The sequence below is a fragment of the Asterias rubens genome, chromosome 20 (assembly GCF_902459465.1).
Source record: "Asterias rubens chromosome 20, eAstRub1.3, whole genome shotgun sequence".
Lineage (NCBI taxonomy): Eukaryota > Metazoa > Echinodermata > Asteroidea > Forcipulatida > Asteriidae > Asterias > Asterias rubens.
This window is the reverse complement of record NC_047081.1, coordinates 11975456-11993145: the sequence shown is the minus strand read 5'-3', so window position 1 is coordinate 11993145 and position 17690 is coordinate 11975456. Positions and strand designations below refer to the sequence as shown.

At 38.0% G+C, this 17690-nt stretch overlaps 1 protein-coding gene across 9 annotated transcripts in view; it reads left to right on the top strand.

The window, feature by feature from the left end:
• The window catches only part of LOC117303762 (protein FAM13A-like), a 37477-nt gene that overhangs the window by 18846 nt on the left and 941 nt on the right, over positions 1-17690 (top strand). For 3 of the 9 annotated variants that reach the window (XM_033788099.1, XM_033788098.1, XM_033788105.1), the window contains 23 exons: positions 948-1157; positions 1529-1712; positions 2444-2687; positions 3176-3294; positions 3704-3811; positions 4128-4228; positions 4596-4674; positions 5130-5352; positions 5734-6113; positions 6282-6390; positions 6810-6862; positions 7080-7423; positions 7862-7958; positions 8539-8607; positions 10469-10528; positions 12038-12173; positions 12401-12482; positions 12691-12881; positions 13076-13159; positions 13697-13774; positions 15032-15121; positions 15565-15773; positions 16066-16222. In XM_033788099.1, coding sequence (XP_033643990.1) covers positions 948-1157; positions 1529-1712; positions 2444-2687; positions 3176-3294; positions 3704-3811; positions 4128-4228; positions 4596-4674; positions 5130-5352; positions 5734-6113; positions 6282-6390; positions 6810-6862; positions 7080-7423; positions 7862-7958; positions 8539-8607; positions 10469-10528; positions 12038-12173; positions 12401-12482; positions 12691-12881; positions 13076-13159; positions 13697-13774; positions 15032-15121; positions 15565-15773; positions 16066-16222 — 3407 coding nt within the window. Of the gene's footprint in view, positions 1-947; positions 1158-1528; positions 1713-2443; positions 2688-3175; positions 3295-3703; positions 3812-4127; positions 4229-4595; positions 4675-5129; positions 5353-5733; positions 6114-6281; positions 6391-6809; positions 6863-7079; positions 7424-7861; positions 7959-8538; positions 8608-10468; positions 10529-12037; positions 12174-12400; positions 12483-12690; positions 12882-13075; positions 13160-13696; positions 13775-15031; positions 15122-15564; positions 15774-16065; positions 16223-17057; positions 17183-17690 lie in introns of all 9 variants that reach the window. The other 6 variants (XR_004520541.1, XM_033788100.1, XM_033788101.1 and 3 more) reach the window with 6 other exon arrangements.

Genomic DNA, 17690 nt, shown 5'->3' with positions numbered 1-17690 from the left:
GATTTCGATACCTCTAGTTCTGAGGTCTCAAAATCAAATTCGTGGAAAATTACTTCTTTCTCGAAAACTACGTTATTCAGACATGTCAGAGGGAGCCGTTTCTCACAATGTTTGATACTATCAACCTCTCCCCATTACTCGTTACCAAGAAAGGTTTTATGCTGATAATTATTTTGAGTAAATACCAATAGTGTCCACTGCCTTTAAGGTAGCGAATATTAGAACACTACTCATTACATACAATGCACGATACATGTACATCTGATGATTCATACACGGTATGGTGACCCCATTATACACATTAAGACTAGACTCAGGTGGTTTAGGGTTCTAGTGATTATCACTTCTTGATTATAAGACTAGAGATTGAGTGTAAGTGAAGGTAAAGGGTCATGGTGATTATCACTTCTTGATTACAAGACTAGAGATTGAGTGTCAGGTGGTGACGAAGGCGAAGGTTAATGAGTATCAGACACTTTGTGTTCTGCGTCATCCTGAAGCCTAAATAATAATATTGTTGTGAAAGTGTTAAGGTTGTTGATTCAATTCTCCCTACATGTATGTAATTACCCATTAGGTGTTTGGCAAACCTGTTTATATCCATTTCTCAAATTTGGTTGATCGTTTTGTGTGTGGTCCCAGGTGAATAATTGTAATATCATTAAAACAACATCCCATTGAAATAACACCTATTTGGTGAGAAAAAGTAGAATGGTGTTTTTTTGTTTGTTTTTTATTTTGAGGTAAAATACAGATATTCTACCTACTTACATGTAAGTATGATTTTCCCCCCAAAAGAAATTGAGGAGAGGGGGGAGGGGGGCTCATAAAAACCAGTAATTATAAATACATGTAAGACTTAAATAATCACCATCGTCCTTTTCAGAGTTCATTTATTATGTTTAGGGGCTGCTTCTCATGTTGTTCCTTTATTCTTTATTTGACAGGCATTGGCCATGAGGGAATCTTCCGTATCAATGGCAGTACTCGAGTCGTCGATAAGATGAAAGCTATAATTGATAAGACTGGTGATACAGACTTTGAGGAGGCTGGTGACGTCATGGCTATAGCTAGTCTACTTAAGATGTTTCTAAGGGAGTTACCAGACCCTATTATGACCGAGACACTTCATCATCAATTTATCAATGTTCAGCAGAGTAAGTACACACACAGGCAGGATATTCTTCCTGATTTACTTCTTTTATTTTTTTGCTCTTGGGAAAAGTCTGGGAAAAAAGGGTCTCAATAGCCTGAAATGTTTGGCATAGGCACTGGACACATTTGGTAATTGTCAACAACCAGTATCCATAAAATAACTAATTGAAACAAAATGCTGCATATAAATTTGTGTGCTTTGAGATGCCTAATAAAAGACTTCAGGCCTGAAGTCTTTTATTATTTGAGTAAGAAATTACCTCATTCTCAAAAACAATGTTACTTCAGAGGGAGTCATTTCTCACAATGTGTTTCTATGAACAGCTCTTCATTGCTCATTACCAAAGTAAGTTTTATGCTTTTTCCATTTCAGCTTTCCAGTCCAATCACGAAGAGTGCGTCAGACAACAGAAGAATTTGATTCAACAGCTTCCTGAGGAACATTACATCGTACTTCAGTACTTAATCCGCTTTCTTGTCATGGTCGCACAGTACGAATCAACTAATAAAATGAACTCTATGGCACTGGCAATTGTCTTTGGCCCTAACCTATTCAGGTAAATCATTAAGTCCGTCTGTGTCTGTGTTTGCAAATCAGCCGACATCTGGTCCTCAGTCTTTTACTACATTAAGTATGAACTAGTGGAGCTGCCAACTCTGCTGGCAGCTGATTTCACCAAACGCTAGGATTAATCCTGTCTCAAGTTAGGACGAGTAACTCATCCTAACTTAGGATGGGTTCACTGCATCCTAATGTCTATGGATACGGAACTTAACTCATCCTAAGTCCTAAGACTAAATCCTAAATTAGGAAGGGTTTAGTAAAATCGATGGCTGATGGTAAAAGGTTCCCTAAAAATACCAATCTTTCCCTGTTCTGATGAATAAATTTGAAAATCTCCCTGATTATGAACGATTGTTCCCTATTGCATGTGTTGTGTTGAATGTCTGTCATTCAAAATATCCCTCTGATTGTTGTGCACAATCTCCCTGGTTACAAGATGCAAATGTTGGAAGCTCTGGAGCTAAATTTATAAATCATCGTATGGATGAAACATTGCTATAAGATGATCTTACACTGACAGCCAATCCCATGTTGTGTCCACTCAAGGTGTAGCGCAGGACTAGACTGTCTCCGTGAACAAGGAATCACTAAAAGATCGACCAGATACACTATCTGTTTGTGTATGGCCAAAACCCTGATTACAATCATCTCATTAGATGAATCATTTCTGTTTACCAAGATGAACTTGCAATGACAACCACTCCTCTTTTACGTCCACTATAGGTGTAGCGCAGGACTAGACGGTCTCCGTGAACAAGGAATCACAAACATCATCGTCCGGACACTAATCGAGGAATACGACACCATCTTCAAATCCGATGTTAAAGATGAGAGTTCATCACCACCATCGTCGACCTCAGTGGGGTCAAAGTGCATACAAGTACAGGCCACTACATCCAAGAGGTCACCACCGGTCAAACCTGCACCGTACCATGATTATGTGCGACAGAAGGAAGAGAGAAGAAGGGTAAAGCATTAGGGGAAGAGGGTAGACGACCAAGACATCAAAACATGTCTGCTCAGCAACAATCAATTTTTCTTGATTTAAGTAAAATACAAATGGCATATGTGGAACTCGGAATGCATTTGATGTTTTTAGCCTTTTCTCGCTCATTGAAATTTCATTGCCATTTGAATTGTTTGTATACATTTTTGTGTTGTACACTCTAAGGGTGGATATGTGCGAGTTGTAAGTTTTGTTATTATTTATTATGGACAAATTTGTACTTTGTTTTTGTTTGTGAGAAATAGTTTTAGCTGTTGCAAACTGCTTACCAAAAGGACCTATGGTATAAATGCACAAACAAAATTAATGACTTGACCTTTCAACCCTAGCAGAGTCTTCATCAAAGCCTTAAATTTTTTTGTGTGACATTTGCAATGATGTTTCAAATAAAGTGTTCGCATATTCTGCATTTGAAAATTCACTTTTTAAGTTATTTTCTTCTTTTTTAGAGATTTGATTCTGAAGAAACCAAAGACATAAACAGTAATTCTTACGCAGACACTGATAGGGAAATTCTCAAGAAACCAGATGAAGGCCGAGACTGCGACTCGCCCAGTTATCTGCTAAGGTAAGTCCTAACTTCACCCAATGATGTCCAAATGTTTCAAAAAGGTTCCAGGTGAAAGCTAAAAGATGAAATGAATGAATTCTTCCAAAGATTAATAGCATACATGCATGCCTTGAAATACAGTTTACCAAACCCCAACCTAAACAGTTTTTGTTTGTCTCAACCATACATGTACATCACAACCCCAGGCCTTGAAATAACTCACAGCATCCACAGCACACATAGCAGTTGCCAAAGTGCCTCGGCTTTTGATGTGGTGCCATTGCAAAGTTCAAATACAAAAAAATGTACTATTTTCTCATTGAGCCCCTTACCAGAAGAAAATTGCTGTGCCCCTTCAAGGCAAGCAACTCTATTATAATATGTCAAGATCAGCTGACTAACATTATGTTTCTGTTTGCTCTTCTAGTCCTCGAGATGTAGGTGTGGAAGAGAGGGCTTTCTCTCCATTCAACTTAGATAGTGAGACAGGGACAAGTACAGCTCCTTCACCGGTCATTAATGACATTGCATCTGAGTGAGTACCAACCATCTCATTATTACTAAATCAAAATTGTTCCTAACCCCACAGAGATTTGGGATGACTGCTTCCGCTGCTGCTGTTTTTAATGAAGCACCCCCTTTATCACCTTTCTTGGGTGTGCACATTGGAAGACATCCACAGAAGAATTTGATTGGAGCAAGAGCTATGAGTACTTCCATGGATACCAGCAATCTTATTACTTAACCCTAACCACACTTCAAATCCAAGCTTTTTTCCTGTTGAAGCTCTGTAGGTTGTAATCATTAGGCCCAGTGGTTTATTGACGTTTTGTTTTTGTTGTTGTTTACAGATTGGTAGAAAAGACTATTCAGGAGACGGTTTCTCAACATCTATTTGGTCAAAGCCCCGAACCAGACCGAGATGAAGCAGTTCTTTCTCCAACACCAGCAGGTTAACTTTTTTTTTTTTTTTTTCTTTTTTTTCATAATTTGTTTCCCCCTCAAATAAGCTTGGCATGCCTTGTAGAAGCTTAGCAGCAATAATTGACAACTACAGTAATGTGAGATAAGTCTAGTCACTGGATTAATAGGGTGCCCGTATGCGTGACTCACGCTCACTTGACATTACATAATCATTCTTACATCATGTAGTGTTTCAGCTTTTTTTTTAAGGATCCACTCACAGGCCTAATCAAGCCTTTGATCTCATTCTGTCAACATTTATTTGATTTAACTAATTAGTATTGAAGTACATGTTTATGGAATGTCTTCACAATTTCAACATTTTATTAGGAAGTTTTGTTTCTTTTCCCAACTAATAGTAGCACCTGTGCCTTCACCAAGAAGAAGATGGCAAAAGACTCAGGAAGAGGAGCAAGAGGAAAGCAAAGATAACCTGTGAGTAATCTCATTTCTATCTTAAATAGCATCAGTTCAAATTGTTTTTTAATCTCCCCCCTTACCCCGGGTTGGATTTGTTGAGATTTTTTCTGATGTTTATACATCTCCCTCTTTCTTCTTGAAAGACGTTAACTTGGGGCCTGGTCCTCTAGACCAAACATGCCAAAGAGAGATACAAGTGGTGAAATAGAGAGTCTTAAATAAATGCTCAAATATGTTACACCCTGAAAGAATGTTTCTGTGAGGAGTGCGATCCACTTCCCAGGATTTTAAGAATGTTTCTGTGAGGAGTGCAATCCACTTCCCAGGATTTTAAGAATGTTTCTGTGAGGAGTGCAATCCACTTCCCAGGATTTTAAAAAGAATGTTTCTGTGAGGAGTGCAATCCACTTCCCAGGATTTTAATATTAAGCTAACAATCACACCAGTAATTTTCTGTCTTCTTGTGTCAGTAATGGCACTGATTTCCCTGATGGGCGGAGTCCCTCCCCAATTGAGGAGATCTTCACATCCGTTCAAGATCGCATCCGATCATTTGCTACTTCAGGACCCTCCACCTCAGCGCCTGATAATAAATCTCCAGAAAGTTCACCCAAGGTCAAGCGGAAACACTACCCATCCTCAAAAGCTTTTGAATTATTTGAGAGTAAAGGAATAGTCATCGGCCCTGGAAGTGTAAGTGGAAATTTTAATCATAAATAATAATAAAACAATTTATAGATACCCTACTGTGGAAACTACAAAAGAAAAATAGCAGAATAGTAAAAAAGGAAACTCACAAAGTATTACCAAAAACTGCACATAATCATTGACAACTATTCAGAATCTACTGAATGCATGAATTGTTTCTCAGATTCAACTGTTTTTGTGAACCATTATTCAAACCATAGTTCAATCCTTTTTTCAAAATACATGTAGTTTGTTCTATTAGCAGCTGCTGGGCTTCTCACCAAGCAAGTTTTTATTGTCATTCATTTTTGTAGAAGTTACCAGTCTATGATCCTACAACTGTACCTGTAAGATTTTTATGTTTGGAAACATGTTTTATTTGTCCAGAATGAGCTTCCGGCACCCAAAAGGAAACAACCAACGACCTCAGCAGTTCAACAAATCAAGGAAGACCCAAGAACAAACAGTCGTAGTCCGCCATCAAGAAGTAAAGCCCCAGAGCCACCGTCTCGACCCTCCAGAACGAAAGCAAATCTATTAAAATCTAAAAATCATGATCAGAACTCTCCAGAATCTAGGTCACCCGTGTCTGGGTCACCGAGGTCAAAATCACCGAGGTCAGATTCCCCGAGGTCAAAATCGCTGAGGTCAAATTCACCAAGGTCATATTCTCCAAAGTCTGACTCTCCTAAGTCGAGATCTCCGAGATCCCAATCACCAAGATCACAATCACCAAGATCACAATCACCAAGATCTAAACCATTTAGGTAAGCCTAAACAGTTTGTCATCGTGTTTGTTTATTATTATTTAATATTATTTTTTGTTTATTTTTGGGAGTGGGGGGAGGGGGGGGTAGGGGGCGTCACCAATGTTCCATGAAGTTACCACTTCAGATTTAATTAATCTTGATCTATAAATTGATCTTTTTCAACAGTAGCAGTAGATCTAATACAGACACGCATCATCTAGCCAGCAAGTCGTCGATTGGAAACATTGATGCGGATTTTGACAGTCTTTCATGCAACTCACCAACACTGAAATCGGTATGTACACTTAGTGTCGAAGGCGTCGGTTTTTAACCCTGGCAGAGTTGCCATCAGTTTTTGATTAACACTTCCCCAAGGTCAAAACAATGAGGCCATACACAATTTTTTTTTTTTTTTATACCTGAGCTCATTTTGGCTAGTAAGCATGACCCTGTTAAAGCATAAAAAGTAACTAAGCATAAAACATTTCTGCCTACCAGAATAACGTTGTTACCAGCCGAAATGTTATGTCACATAAACCACCTTGGGACTGATTTCCTGCCACTTTTTGCTGAGCAGAAATTTGTTGAACAATAATTTTAACAGCTCAATGAAATTGAGCTGTAGTTACAACAGATTCTTCCCTTTTAAGATTAGAATTTCTAACAAGGAAGTTTGGATGATTTTATTATTATTATTTTTATTTTTTTTTGCAGTTGACAGCAGGAAGAATAGCACCTCCCAGGAATAGAAGATCTCCCTCAAAAAGGTACTTACCCAATCCCCACCCCACCCCCCAAAAAAAATAAAAGCACCGTCAAGAGTCCTCTTTCCCAATCTGAAAAATGTGTGTAATGATCTTTTATTTTACAAAGGTTTTGCTGAATGGTTGCTAGCGACCGATTGGCTCATAAAAGAGTTAAAAACAGACAAAATCTTCCACTCTTTATACAGAAATGACTTAACTTCTGTTTTTGATTCATCAGGAAATCAAAATCTGAAATAAACAAGCCGGAGGAGGAAGAAGAAGACGCCACCAGCCTGCCGTTCACCGAGCAGCTCTCCATCCTCATCCCAGGCACCCAGTCTACCCTACAAGAGTTTCCAGATAACACCCCTCAGCCCAAACCAAGAAAGAAACACTCCCACCCTGTTCTGAGTTATCCCCACCAAGCATTCGATGACAGCCACATCTTGTCGGGGGAGCTGGGCGCCTTAATTAATGGGAAGGATGCTGGGCAGTTATCTCCACCACGGTCACCGCTAAGACGTGATCATACGGTCCCACCGCTGAATCTAACCAGTCTACATGAATATGCAGATGGGGAAGGTATGTAATAAAAGAGTTCCCCCCCCCCAACCTTAAATTCTCAGTGGAATTCATTTTTCAAAATTGTAGGGACAAGAATTGTCACATTTTCAGACCATTTTATGCTTGCCTAGTGAAAAAACAGCTATTATTTGCTTGCATTTAATATATATCCTGTTCTAAGATATGTAGCACACCAAATCAATCACAAGAACCATCTCTACCCTCACAGCAACCCGTTCACCCCTGGGTAGTGAGAATCAATTATAGTGAATTGTCTGGCTCAAAAACCCAAGTGTCTTGAAAGGAACTCAAACCAACACCCTTATGACCCAGCAACCAGACATCAAGTCCAATGCACTCAACTGTTGACCACAGGATACACTCCTGAAGTTACCATCCTAATTTCAATGGCCCACATATTATATTTCATTTTATTGTTTTTTCTTTACCAAATAGAACCGATTCCAGCTTGGAAAGCAAGGCACCATTTCCATGACAACAGTCAAGAGGCTATGTTATCCCCACGCTCACTCAAACTGCAGACTATCACTCAGTAAGTTTACATTGTCTCCTTTAATAATTACAATTACTGAAACTGAATTTACATTCACTGACTTTCTTTTACAGTTTCATTGTGAATGATACTTTTGGTTTCTGTGTTTGTTGAACACAAATGCCTGTTAATAGTTGTTGCAATGTATTTTATGTTTTTAGTGTATAAAGGTGATTTGATTTTGCTCTTTTGTCTTGGGGAAGCCCTCGGTTTAGAATGCTTGTCACACATACATGTAGGGTAGATTATAACAGAACAAGACAACTACATGTATTTCTAATAATATGATATTTTTCCAACTTCAGTCTGATGTCCGATTTTATTTTTGCCCTCAGATAAATCTGCAAACCTTTTATTAAAAGCATGAAAAGTCTGTTAAAGCCTATACCATGTGTACATGTTTGTTGGCCCTTGTTAAAAAATTTCCAGGGGCCAAATATCATGCGAGCAGATTCCATGACACCAAGAGCGCATCTTTTGCAATCTTCTTTCTTTAGATTTGTTTTATTTTCTTGAAGTTGTTCTAACTATTTTGGTTGTGAATTAATGGTGTGATTGGCCTAATCCTCTCATAATACAGTCTTGCTGAACAGCAACGAGAAGCCCCATTATCTCCAAGGGCTGGAGTTAAACCTTTCAACTTCACCAGGTGTGACTTACTTATTTTCTCCGTCATCACAACCAATCCATCAATCATCCCATTCTCTTTAGTTTCATGTTTATCAACCAGGGCCCAACATCTTAAAGACAATAACTTTTGCTTAGCAGATGTACAGGTTACCAGTTCATATACTGTGCTTACATATACATTGCTTGTAACTGGTGCTATGGTTTTTGTTTTGCTCCTCGAAGCGAAGGACATTGTAGATGTGTGTACTTACATGATCTATTGACCCCCCTGCACAACGCGGAACACACCTAGCACTTCCACCATTGTTGTACTTTGCCTGCCAACATGGTGGACAGGATAAGCGTGCATAAGTGCGCTGCGCGTTGTGCAATAGGTATATAGAGATCGTGTCCCAATTAACCCTTTCATGTTTCATTTATTTTGTTGATAAACTGATCAAATGGTCATATTAATTGTTTCTAAGGAAATTTGTTGTAGACAGGTGGTCGTGATTGTTCAATGTATCATGCAGCAGGTTTAGTTCATGTCTGTCTGCATAGTATAACACTTTGTATTTTATCTGATTTGGTTTTTAATTGGCATTACTTTCAGTGTAACTTGAGGTTAGATGTAGAATCACTTCTTCATCCAGTTCATTTGAGCAATGATCACATTCTTTAAATAACCTTTAATGTAATAATAGTGTATAACAATTAACATCATCAATCTGACCAATGACATTATGTGCATGTAGTGTTGATTTTCCCTTCCTTATTTAACTTCTTCAGTATCATTGTATATTTGGTTTGCGCTAACACAATGGGTGTATCTACTTGCCAGGTAGAGTTTGTTCTCAGAGAACTGTCTTGCTTTATTCTACTTTTTTAGAGTAGATAAAAGATGTTCAGGGGTTCGGGAGACTTCTCAGTTTAGAAAAGAACTGTCCTGCTTTTAATTATTACCCGGGCGGATAGTATAGAAAAAAGGCTGGGACTACTACTTAAGCTTGTAGGATCGTGATAACGAAATTAAATTGGTCTCAATGTCTCGAACTAGCTTGCTCTCGTCATCATCAGGATCCTTGTTCAGGATCAATATCATTATTAAACATTATTCTATTCTATTCTATTCCTCACTCTTACGAAATCCATCACCATAAGGTTTATTGCGAATAGCAAAATATCAAGAGAGGGCGCTGTTGAACCCACTCAAAGATAGAGGCCATGCATGCGTACGTTGTGCATGACATCATACACAGCGGTCGTTGAATGCCCCCTCTGCCTACCCATAATGCATTGTGCTTCTGAATCGCGATAAACCTTATGATCCACTTTCATTGAAATTGTACGTCCGTAATGGGACACATACCGGTAACTGTCTGGAACTGGTACTTGTACATCCTGCTGACTTTACCAAGTTGGGCAGCTGTACATGTATGAAATTGGGTATTATATGGTCCATTTAAACTGTTGGACTCTGATTATGGTGATATGCCTGATCCTACTAAAGTATAATCAGTGTAGAATAAAATAAAACACTTAGCTCGATTTTTCACAAAGTTGTACCCACAAGATTTACCAACAAGACAAACATCACTTATCTGTTAGCATGGTAACATTTCGAAATATTAACCAATACTTGCCGTCTATTTCACCAAACTCTTCCTAAACTTAGGATTAATCTTAGGACTTACGACGAGTTCAGTTCCGTATCCGAAGACGCATTGAACCCATCCTAAGCTAGGGCGGGTTACTCGTCCTAACTCGAGATAGGATTAATCCTAGGTCTATTAACCTTAACCCTAAGGGCCTTATCATGTTATTCGTCAAGTAATGTGACCTACTCCAATGCCTTGATTGTTATGTGATGTGTTGATGTTGTTTCTCGTCTTTCTACACAGTGTGTCACATGACACGGATGTTCCACCCTCCCCACCGTCAGCGCAGTCCATACTGCTGGGGTGCGTACCGATCCAACGTCTTAACCTCATCCTGATTGCAAAAAAAAAAAAAACGCAAACCTAAAATCTTTTTTTTTTTTGAAGAAAATGCCTTGAAATGCCATTGCTTTATAGGGGATTGTACACTGTGTAGGGTTGATTTTTCAGGCGCTTGGCAGAAATGTTGCTTGGCTGTGTCTAAATTCATGGCTATGGCTTGATTGCCACTTGATAATTAATGAGTGGATGTATGGAATGTCCTTAGCAACAGTCAGAGCCATAGACTATGGTTACAGCTACCAAGTGTACATCTCCTTGATCATAAATGACTTTCTCACCAACATCATCATTTAAAAATTGCTTCAAGAATTCCATCTTTTCTTGACTGAGATGTGTGATGAGTGCTCTATCTTGGGCATGTGTTCCCTTTTCTTACCAGGCCTGCAATTACACTTGGGCATCTGAGGCCATGTGGTGCCCTTCCTAAGTTTCCCATTGATGTTAGGATTTTCCAATGGAAGTGCTCTTTCAACATGTTCAAAGATGAAATTCCAGACCTGTCATACTGTTTCCTCATCGCCATCCTTGTTCTGTCATTAATGGCATCGCTGATTGCTATTTATTCTGCTTTGTATTTGACATTCGTTAAAGTTTGTGGCCTCCTGTTATGTATTAATTGTTTGGGTGGTTGCTTTAATGTTTGGTTGAGTTGTCTGTTTTGGGGCAGTCCATAAGTAAAATGTTTCCATTTTTATTTCTTTTTTGCTCTGCTTTGCTTTGCTTTGCTTCAAATGAAGGTTTTTTCTTCATAATTATCTTAAAATTTAATAACTGGCTTACCTTATTTATAACTGTCCTAAAATGTTAACTGGGTAATATCTTTTTTGGGTAAAAATAACGTTAATTTTGCTCTCAGCAAGCTATGTTTGTCTTACAGGAAACAGATGTCATGGTTAACTCTCATTAGCCCATCGTTAATTAAAGCCCAACTGTAACATCAGCCCAAATAGAGTCAAATGCCATTCCATTGCAGTGGGTCCAACTGTAATTGGGTTCACTGTCACAGTTGGGCTAAGCTTAAATCTGCACATTCCACTGCAAACATAATCGCAAGCTTTTGCTTCATACCACTTCAAAGCAAAATTAACGCTGACTATGTTCACTCCGTTAGAGGGGCAACCCCGTCATGATCATAGTCTGCTTGTGGCTAGGCATGGAAACATGAAACTCTCACCCAGTTTGTTTACATGTGCGTGTGTTGACCGTCACGCCACAAACTAAATCTTTATAGGGCACCATAATTATTATCACATGCGTGTGTGGAATAACTGGATGAGAGTTTAGAATTGAGTGGCAGGCCACAAACTCGCTATGATCAAGAAAACAGTGCCCCCTTGAAGTTTGACCCAATTTGATCTATCAGTTTTGTATTTGTCATTTCTAAGCAACTTTCTGCGCTACAGAAATGATAACCTACATTTAATGGTATCTACTCTTACTATAACGATTGCTATTTGTTGTTGTACATAGTTTATCCAAGAGAGCTGATAAGCTTCAAGAGGAGACTGATCTAACCACAGTGAAGCAACTAACTAAACAAATACGAGTATTAAAGAGAAAGATGCGACAGTATGAGGTAGAGTTTGAAGAGGAGCGCGGCTATAAGGTGATTGAGATGTTACTTATTAAGTAAACCATTAAATAATTTGTCATGTGGAGGTTAGGTGGTGTCTGAATTGATGGCTTCAGCAGTGGCTTCTTCTCCAGGAACACATTGGCAATCTCAATAATCTTATCAGTGCCATTGCAAACTCACAAACATTTTACAAATTATGTAATGTAATTGTATGTCATAATAACAGAGAATTCTCTCTGGGTTTTGTTTGTTTGCAGCCATCTCATAATCACAAGACGTCTCAACCTGAGATTAAGAAGATGATGGGAGAGCTAAAGAGAGCAAATAGACAGCTTAAAGGTATCAAACTTATTCTTTGTCCAAATTCATTGAAATATTCTATTCCACAAAAGATGGCTCAAGTCTAGGGTGCATTCACACAATGAGCCCTGTTGGTTGTGTTGCAAAGGATGGGTGGCTAGTGCAAAAAGCGCTCAACTCTGTAGCCCTGTAGCCGATTTCACGAAACTTTACTTATTATCCCTCCTTCACCTTCACCCTCTTCTAGAAGCCAAAGAGAATGCAGCTAAAGCTAAGGTACCATTATCCTCCACCCTACCATCCGATATGCTGTGCGGACGCAGCCTCTCACAGCAGTATGAGGATGAAGGCGCATCAAGTCTTGAGATGGCTCTACTTGAAACGGAAGATAGACTTCAAGAAAAGAGAGACGAAGCTCAAAGACCTGATGATATATTTGTAAGTCTGTTATAGATAAATTTGTACAAAATCACTCTCATTGCAAGATGAAATTGTTACCAGCTCAAACTTTTCCATGTTTCATTTGTTCCAACCGAGATAGGCGCCCGACATACTCGGAGAAAAAGATTACTTTTAACAACTTTGACAGAAATATTAAAAGTTTGTTTTCATTTTATGTTTTTTTTTCCCAGATGATGAACAAAGAACAGGTACAGGAGGAGAAGACAGCGATCCAGAAAGCTTTATTACAAATGGAAAATAAATATGGCAGACCGGTAAGCATTGCAGTAAATCATTACCCCATGCTTCTCTTGCTACCATTTACAAAGCAGCTGACAGAATAATCAAGTGTTGCTTGTTACTTTGGAAGCGCTTATTGGCATTTTCCACACTTTTAAACCAAGTTAAAAACAGAATTGTATGCCTCGAGTCCAGGACTCGTACTGAAGTCCGTCTCAAATTTTTGGTAACTCGAATTTCCCTCGAGTTTCGTCGACAAAAGACCACCATCTATTTCTTAATCCTTATCTAGTCTATGAATGTAATTTTTTAACTTTCATACAATTTTTATGCTATTATCTTTTACCTTTTCTGTTTTCCCAGATGTATCTTGGCCCTTAGATTGCCTTTGAGTGCACATTGCTTATTGTTGTCTTTTCTTCCATTATGTACTGTTGTAAATTTTTCTGCTATTGACTTTGTTATTTTATCTTGCTTTGTTTTTGTACACAGCGCTTTGAGCCAATTTACAGCAATACTGCGCTTTATAAAGTTTCTTTATAATTATTATTATCTTGTTGTATTTCTTTCAGAGTACCAGGGAAGCCAAGGAGTTGATGAAGCCTTTGTACGACCGTTATAGGAATGTTAAGAAACTACTAGTCAGATTGGTAAGCTGAGTACAAAGGATTCAAGTTAATAGCCCCAAGTTACTGTCAGGAAAATTAGAATGCCTAAATGCCTTTTTTACACAAAATCGGTTGATCTTTCTAAACTTTGTGATTTATATCTTTTGATGAAAGAACTCTTGGAATTTCTTTGTGTGTGTTAATTGTGGAATATTTTTGATTTGTGGTTCTATTTATGTGATGTGCTCCGAGGCCTTCGGGCGTTGGATGCTATAAGTGTTTTACTACATGTATCATTTATATGTCTTATTGCTTCTTCCCAAGATTCTTCTGACTGATTTCTTTTCAACTTGTTTAATTTTCTTCTTTTGTTTTTTTAACATTATACTTTTCCTGCAATTCAACTTTTGGTATCTATTGAGACAGACTTTTATAATTAAAGAGCTGAATCATTGTGAGACGGTTATGGTTGTATTTGCATCGGGATAAAGAAATGTTGAAAACATCTTCTTGTGTTTTACCCACAACCTGATGTATTTTAAGCACTGTGTTTTCAATACTTTCCAGAGAACTGTGAACACACATCTGTGTAATTGTGTGTTTCTTATCTTTTCAAAACTGCATTGACTCTCCTATTGTTTTGTAAATGTGTTCTCTGCATTTTCACATGTATGTAATTTTTACAGCTTTCTCAAAACATCTAGCACTTTAAATGTGACTGGCTGTATATTTGTGTGGATGCTTTTGTTACTCTCATTTAGGACTCCTTTAACAAACTATTATTTTTAGGGGTACTTTTCATTATTTGTATACTTTTGTGATGTGTAGTTTTAGTTTTTGGCCTAGTTATTGTAATATTTTATATCATCTTTAAATGCTTATTGACTATTTGATCTTTATTTCATCTTCAAATGCTTATTAACTGTTATTTATCTGTATGTCCTCGTTAAATGTTCATTGACTATTTTAGTTATTTTTTTGAGGGGTACTTTTCATGATTTGTTTACTTTTAGTTATTGGCCTTGTTCTTGTAATATTATTTTATGTCGTCTTTAAATGCTCTTTGACTTTTTTATCTTTATGTCATCTTTAAATGCTTAGTGACTATTTTATCATTTTATTTGGTGCTGTTTTAATTTGTTCTATCCCTTTGGGTCAAGTCATGAATGTAAGGTGCTTAATAGGCCTAATCTAATGATATTATTATTATTATTATTATAAAACACAAATAATATAATTAATTATAACTAACAGACAAGTGTAGATTTTAATCCAATCTAAATAATTTCCTTTCGCTAGGATCTTAGACAGCCTGATGATGGGCAACCTGTGGATTTACAAACCATTAAAGAACATGAAGAAACTAAAGAATTCCAGCCCAAACAAATGGTAAGTTCTCATCTGACATGTTCGATATTGTTTTCTGTCTCTTACACATTAAAGTACACCTGGGCCCAGTTACATGGCTCTACCCTAATGTGACAGTTTCCCTGTTTTGTCAATGTCATGCTTCAGGTTTTTTTTTTCCAAGATGTTTTAATTTGTTCGTGATTGCGAAGTTTAATACTGAAAAGAAACAGTTAGTGGCCTGAGGTTTTGACCCGAGCATAGTCTTCCTCGAAGGCTTTTAACAAAAAGCGCAAATTTACTTGAATTTTTTTCTTGTTGATTAGGGTCAGATTCACAGCCTGGTTATTTTTTCGGATATTGCAAATTTTTAGCTGAAAAAGTAAGGAATAAGTGGCATGAGATTTTGACCTAAGCAGAGTTTTCCTCGAAGGCTGAACAAGGGAAGTGAACATTGACTTGATTTTTTTGTTCTTGTTGATTAGGGTCAGATTCACAGCCTGTATCGTGAGGATGAAGAATCTGAAGAGATGCAAACAACGGATTTCACTGTCACTCAGGATGTGAAGGGACTTCTGAGTCATATAGACCTGGATGATAGCTATCCTAGTCCTGCTGAGAGTCGACGGAGTAGTAGTGGAGGGAGGGAAGAGACTGCTTCGGAAATGGCCTCCAATCTCCATGAGGCATCATTGTAAGTTGTTAGGCTTCAACCATTTTGTCATGTTCCCTGTGTGCTTGAGTATTGATCAATACTTGATTCTTCTTCTAGAAAGGGGATCTGACTATACTGAGTCTTATCTTTGCACTTCTACTGGAAAAACTATATGTCTGGGGGTAATTTTTGTTGGCCAAGACCAGGACAACAGATCCTCTGTAGAAGTCCAGACCTGATAATGTTTGCATTGTAAAGTTAACTCATAAATGTTACGGGGTATGGAAATATTAAAAATGAAATTTCTGATGTTTTTTTATTTGTTATGCAGAAGTGAATTATTAGCCAGGCAGAATCAGTCTAGAGAAGACAAGAAGAGACTACGCAAAATCCTCAAAGAGTTTGAAGATAACTTCTTCAAGGAGTCAGGTCGCCATGTACAGAAGGAGGACCGAATCCCAATGGAAGTTCAGTATAATGAATATAAGGTAGGTCATTCATTCATGTGTAACTTCTATTGTTTCTTGAACACTTTGTAAATCAGTATTACATTGACAAAACACAATCTATGGCCCTACCTTTAAAGTTATTGTTACTCTGTTGTGAATTTGTTTTTTATTATTTTAAGTTCTTTTGTTTTCCTTTTTGTAAAGAATGCATTTTCCACTTTCTGTGTTACATCATGTCCTATGTGAATAGTAGATGAATTACTGTACCCCCAAATTCTGTAGCTACTGATTGTTGTTAAAAGAATTGTTGACAGGTTAACTGCTTCTGTTGGCACAAAACTCTGCTAAGCAGCTATTTTCTGCTTAGCAGGTTTATGAAACTCAAGTCTGGGTCCAATTTTAAAAAGCCTATAAGCAAGTATACTTGATAAGCAATACTTTCTGAGTTGCTTTCATAAATCATTTTTACCAAAAATCACTTTTTTTTTGTGCCTACTATAGACACCAATTTTTTTTACAAAATGATGAATAGATTTCATATTGTGGGGTGCATTCACACCGAATTACCATTGTTGCATCCCTCATCTTATGACAAGAACTGCTGGTAAAGTAGCGTGCTCTAACCTTTGCTTTAACCTTTGCTTGCGGTAAGCAATAGTCTTGAAATGTGAAATCTGCCAATGACCGCTTCATTTATAGGAAATACTCTGCTTCCAGGCTTTGTGAAACTGACCCCAGGTTTACATTTGGAGGTAACCTTGCCCTGCTACTTACCGCTAATTGCACATAGGTGAATATTCTTATGCAGTCAGCGAGGATACACTGTACCTTAACCTGTATACATCTCTTTGTATCTGTACCTTTCCCGCTACAGCAAATCAAGGCTAAGCTTCGTCTTCTAGATGTGTTGTTGTCCAAGCGCATTGAGTGCGCATAGTGGGCTTTGTAGTTAAGAGTGACTGTACAGTGTTAGTTGTATCCCAGTTCTGTCTTACTTTGGTGAGATTCCATCTTATGTACTTTCTTGCATGTCCTAAAGCTTTAACCCTTCTTCATATCTGCATTATTCTTATCTCATCCTTCAAAATCACACAACTGATTGGTTTCTGTATGGTAGAGTAGCTATGTGCTGAATTAACGGTCCGTCACCTTGTCGCAAACACTCGTTACATGTGGAATCAGGTGCATGCTGGTCTAGCTAGTGATCAAGTTTGACCCCTAGATAGACCAGCATGCTCCTCATTCAACAGTTAGACCAGCATGCTCCTCATTCAACAGTTAGGCCAGCATGCTCCTCATTCAACAGTTAGACCAGCATGCTCCTCATTCAACAGTTAGCGTCTGCAGAATGGGTATTTGCGATCTATGACTAGAGTACAAAGCTTGAAATGTTGAAAATAAACAAGTACTTTATCTCACATTTGAATGGTCATGACCTCCGTTGCCTGCGTGTAATTCCAGGCACGGAACCAAATTAAATCATCAATGTGTTTTAGCTCTCAGATCC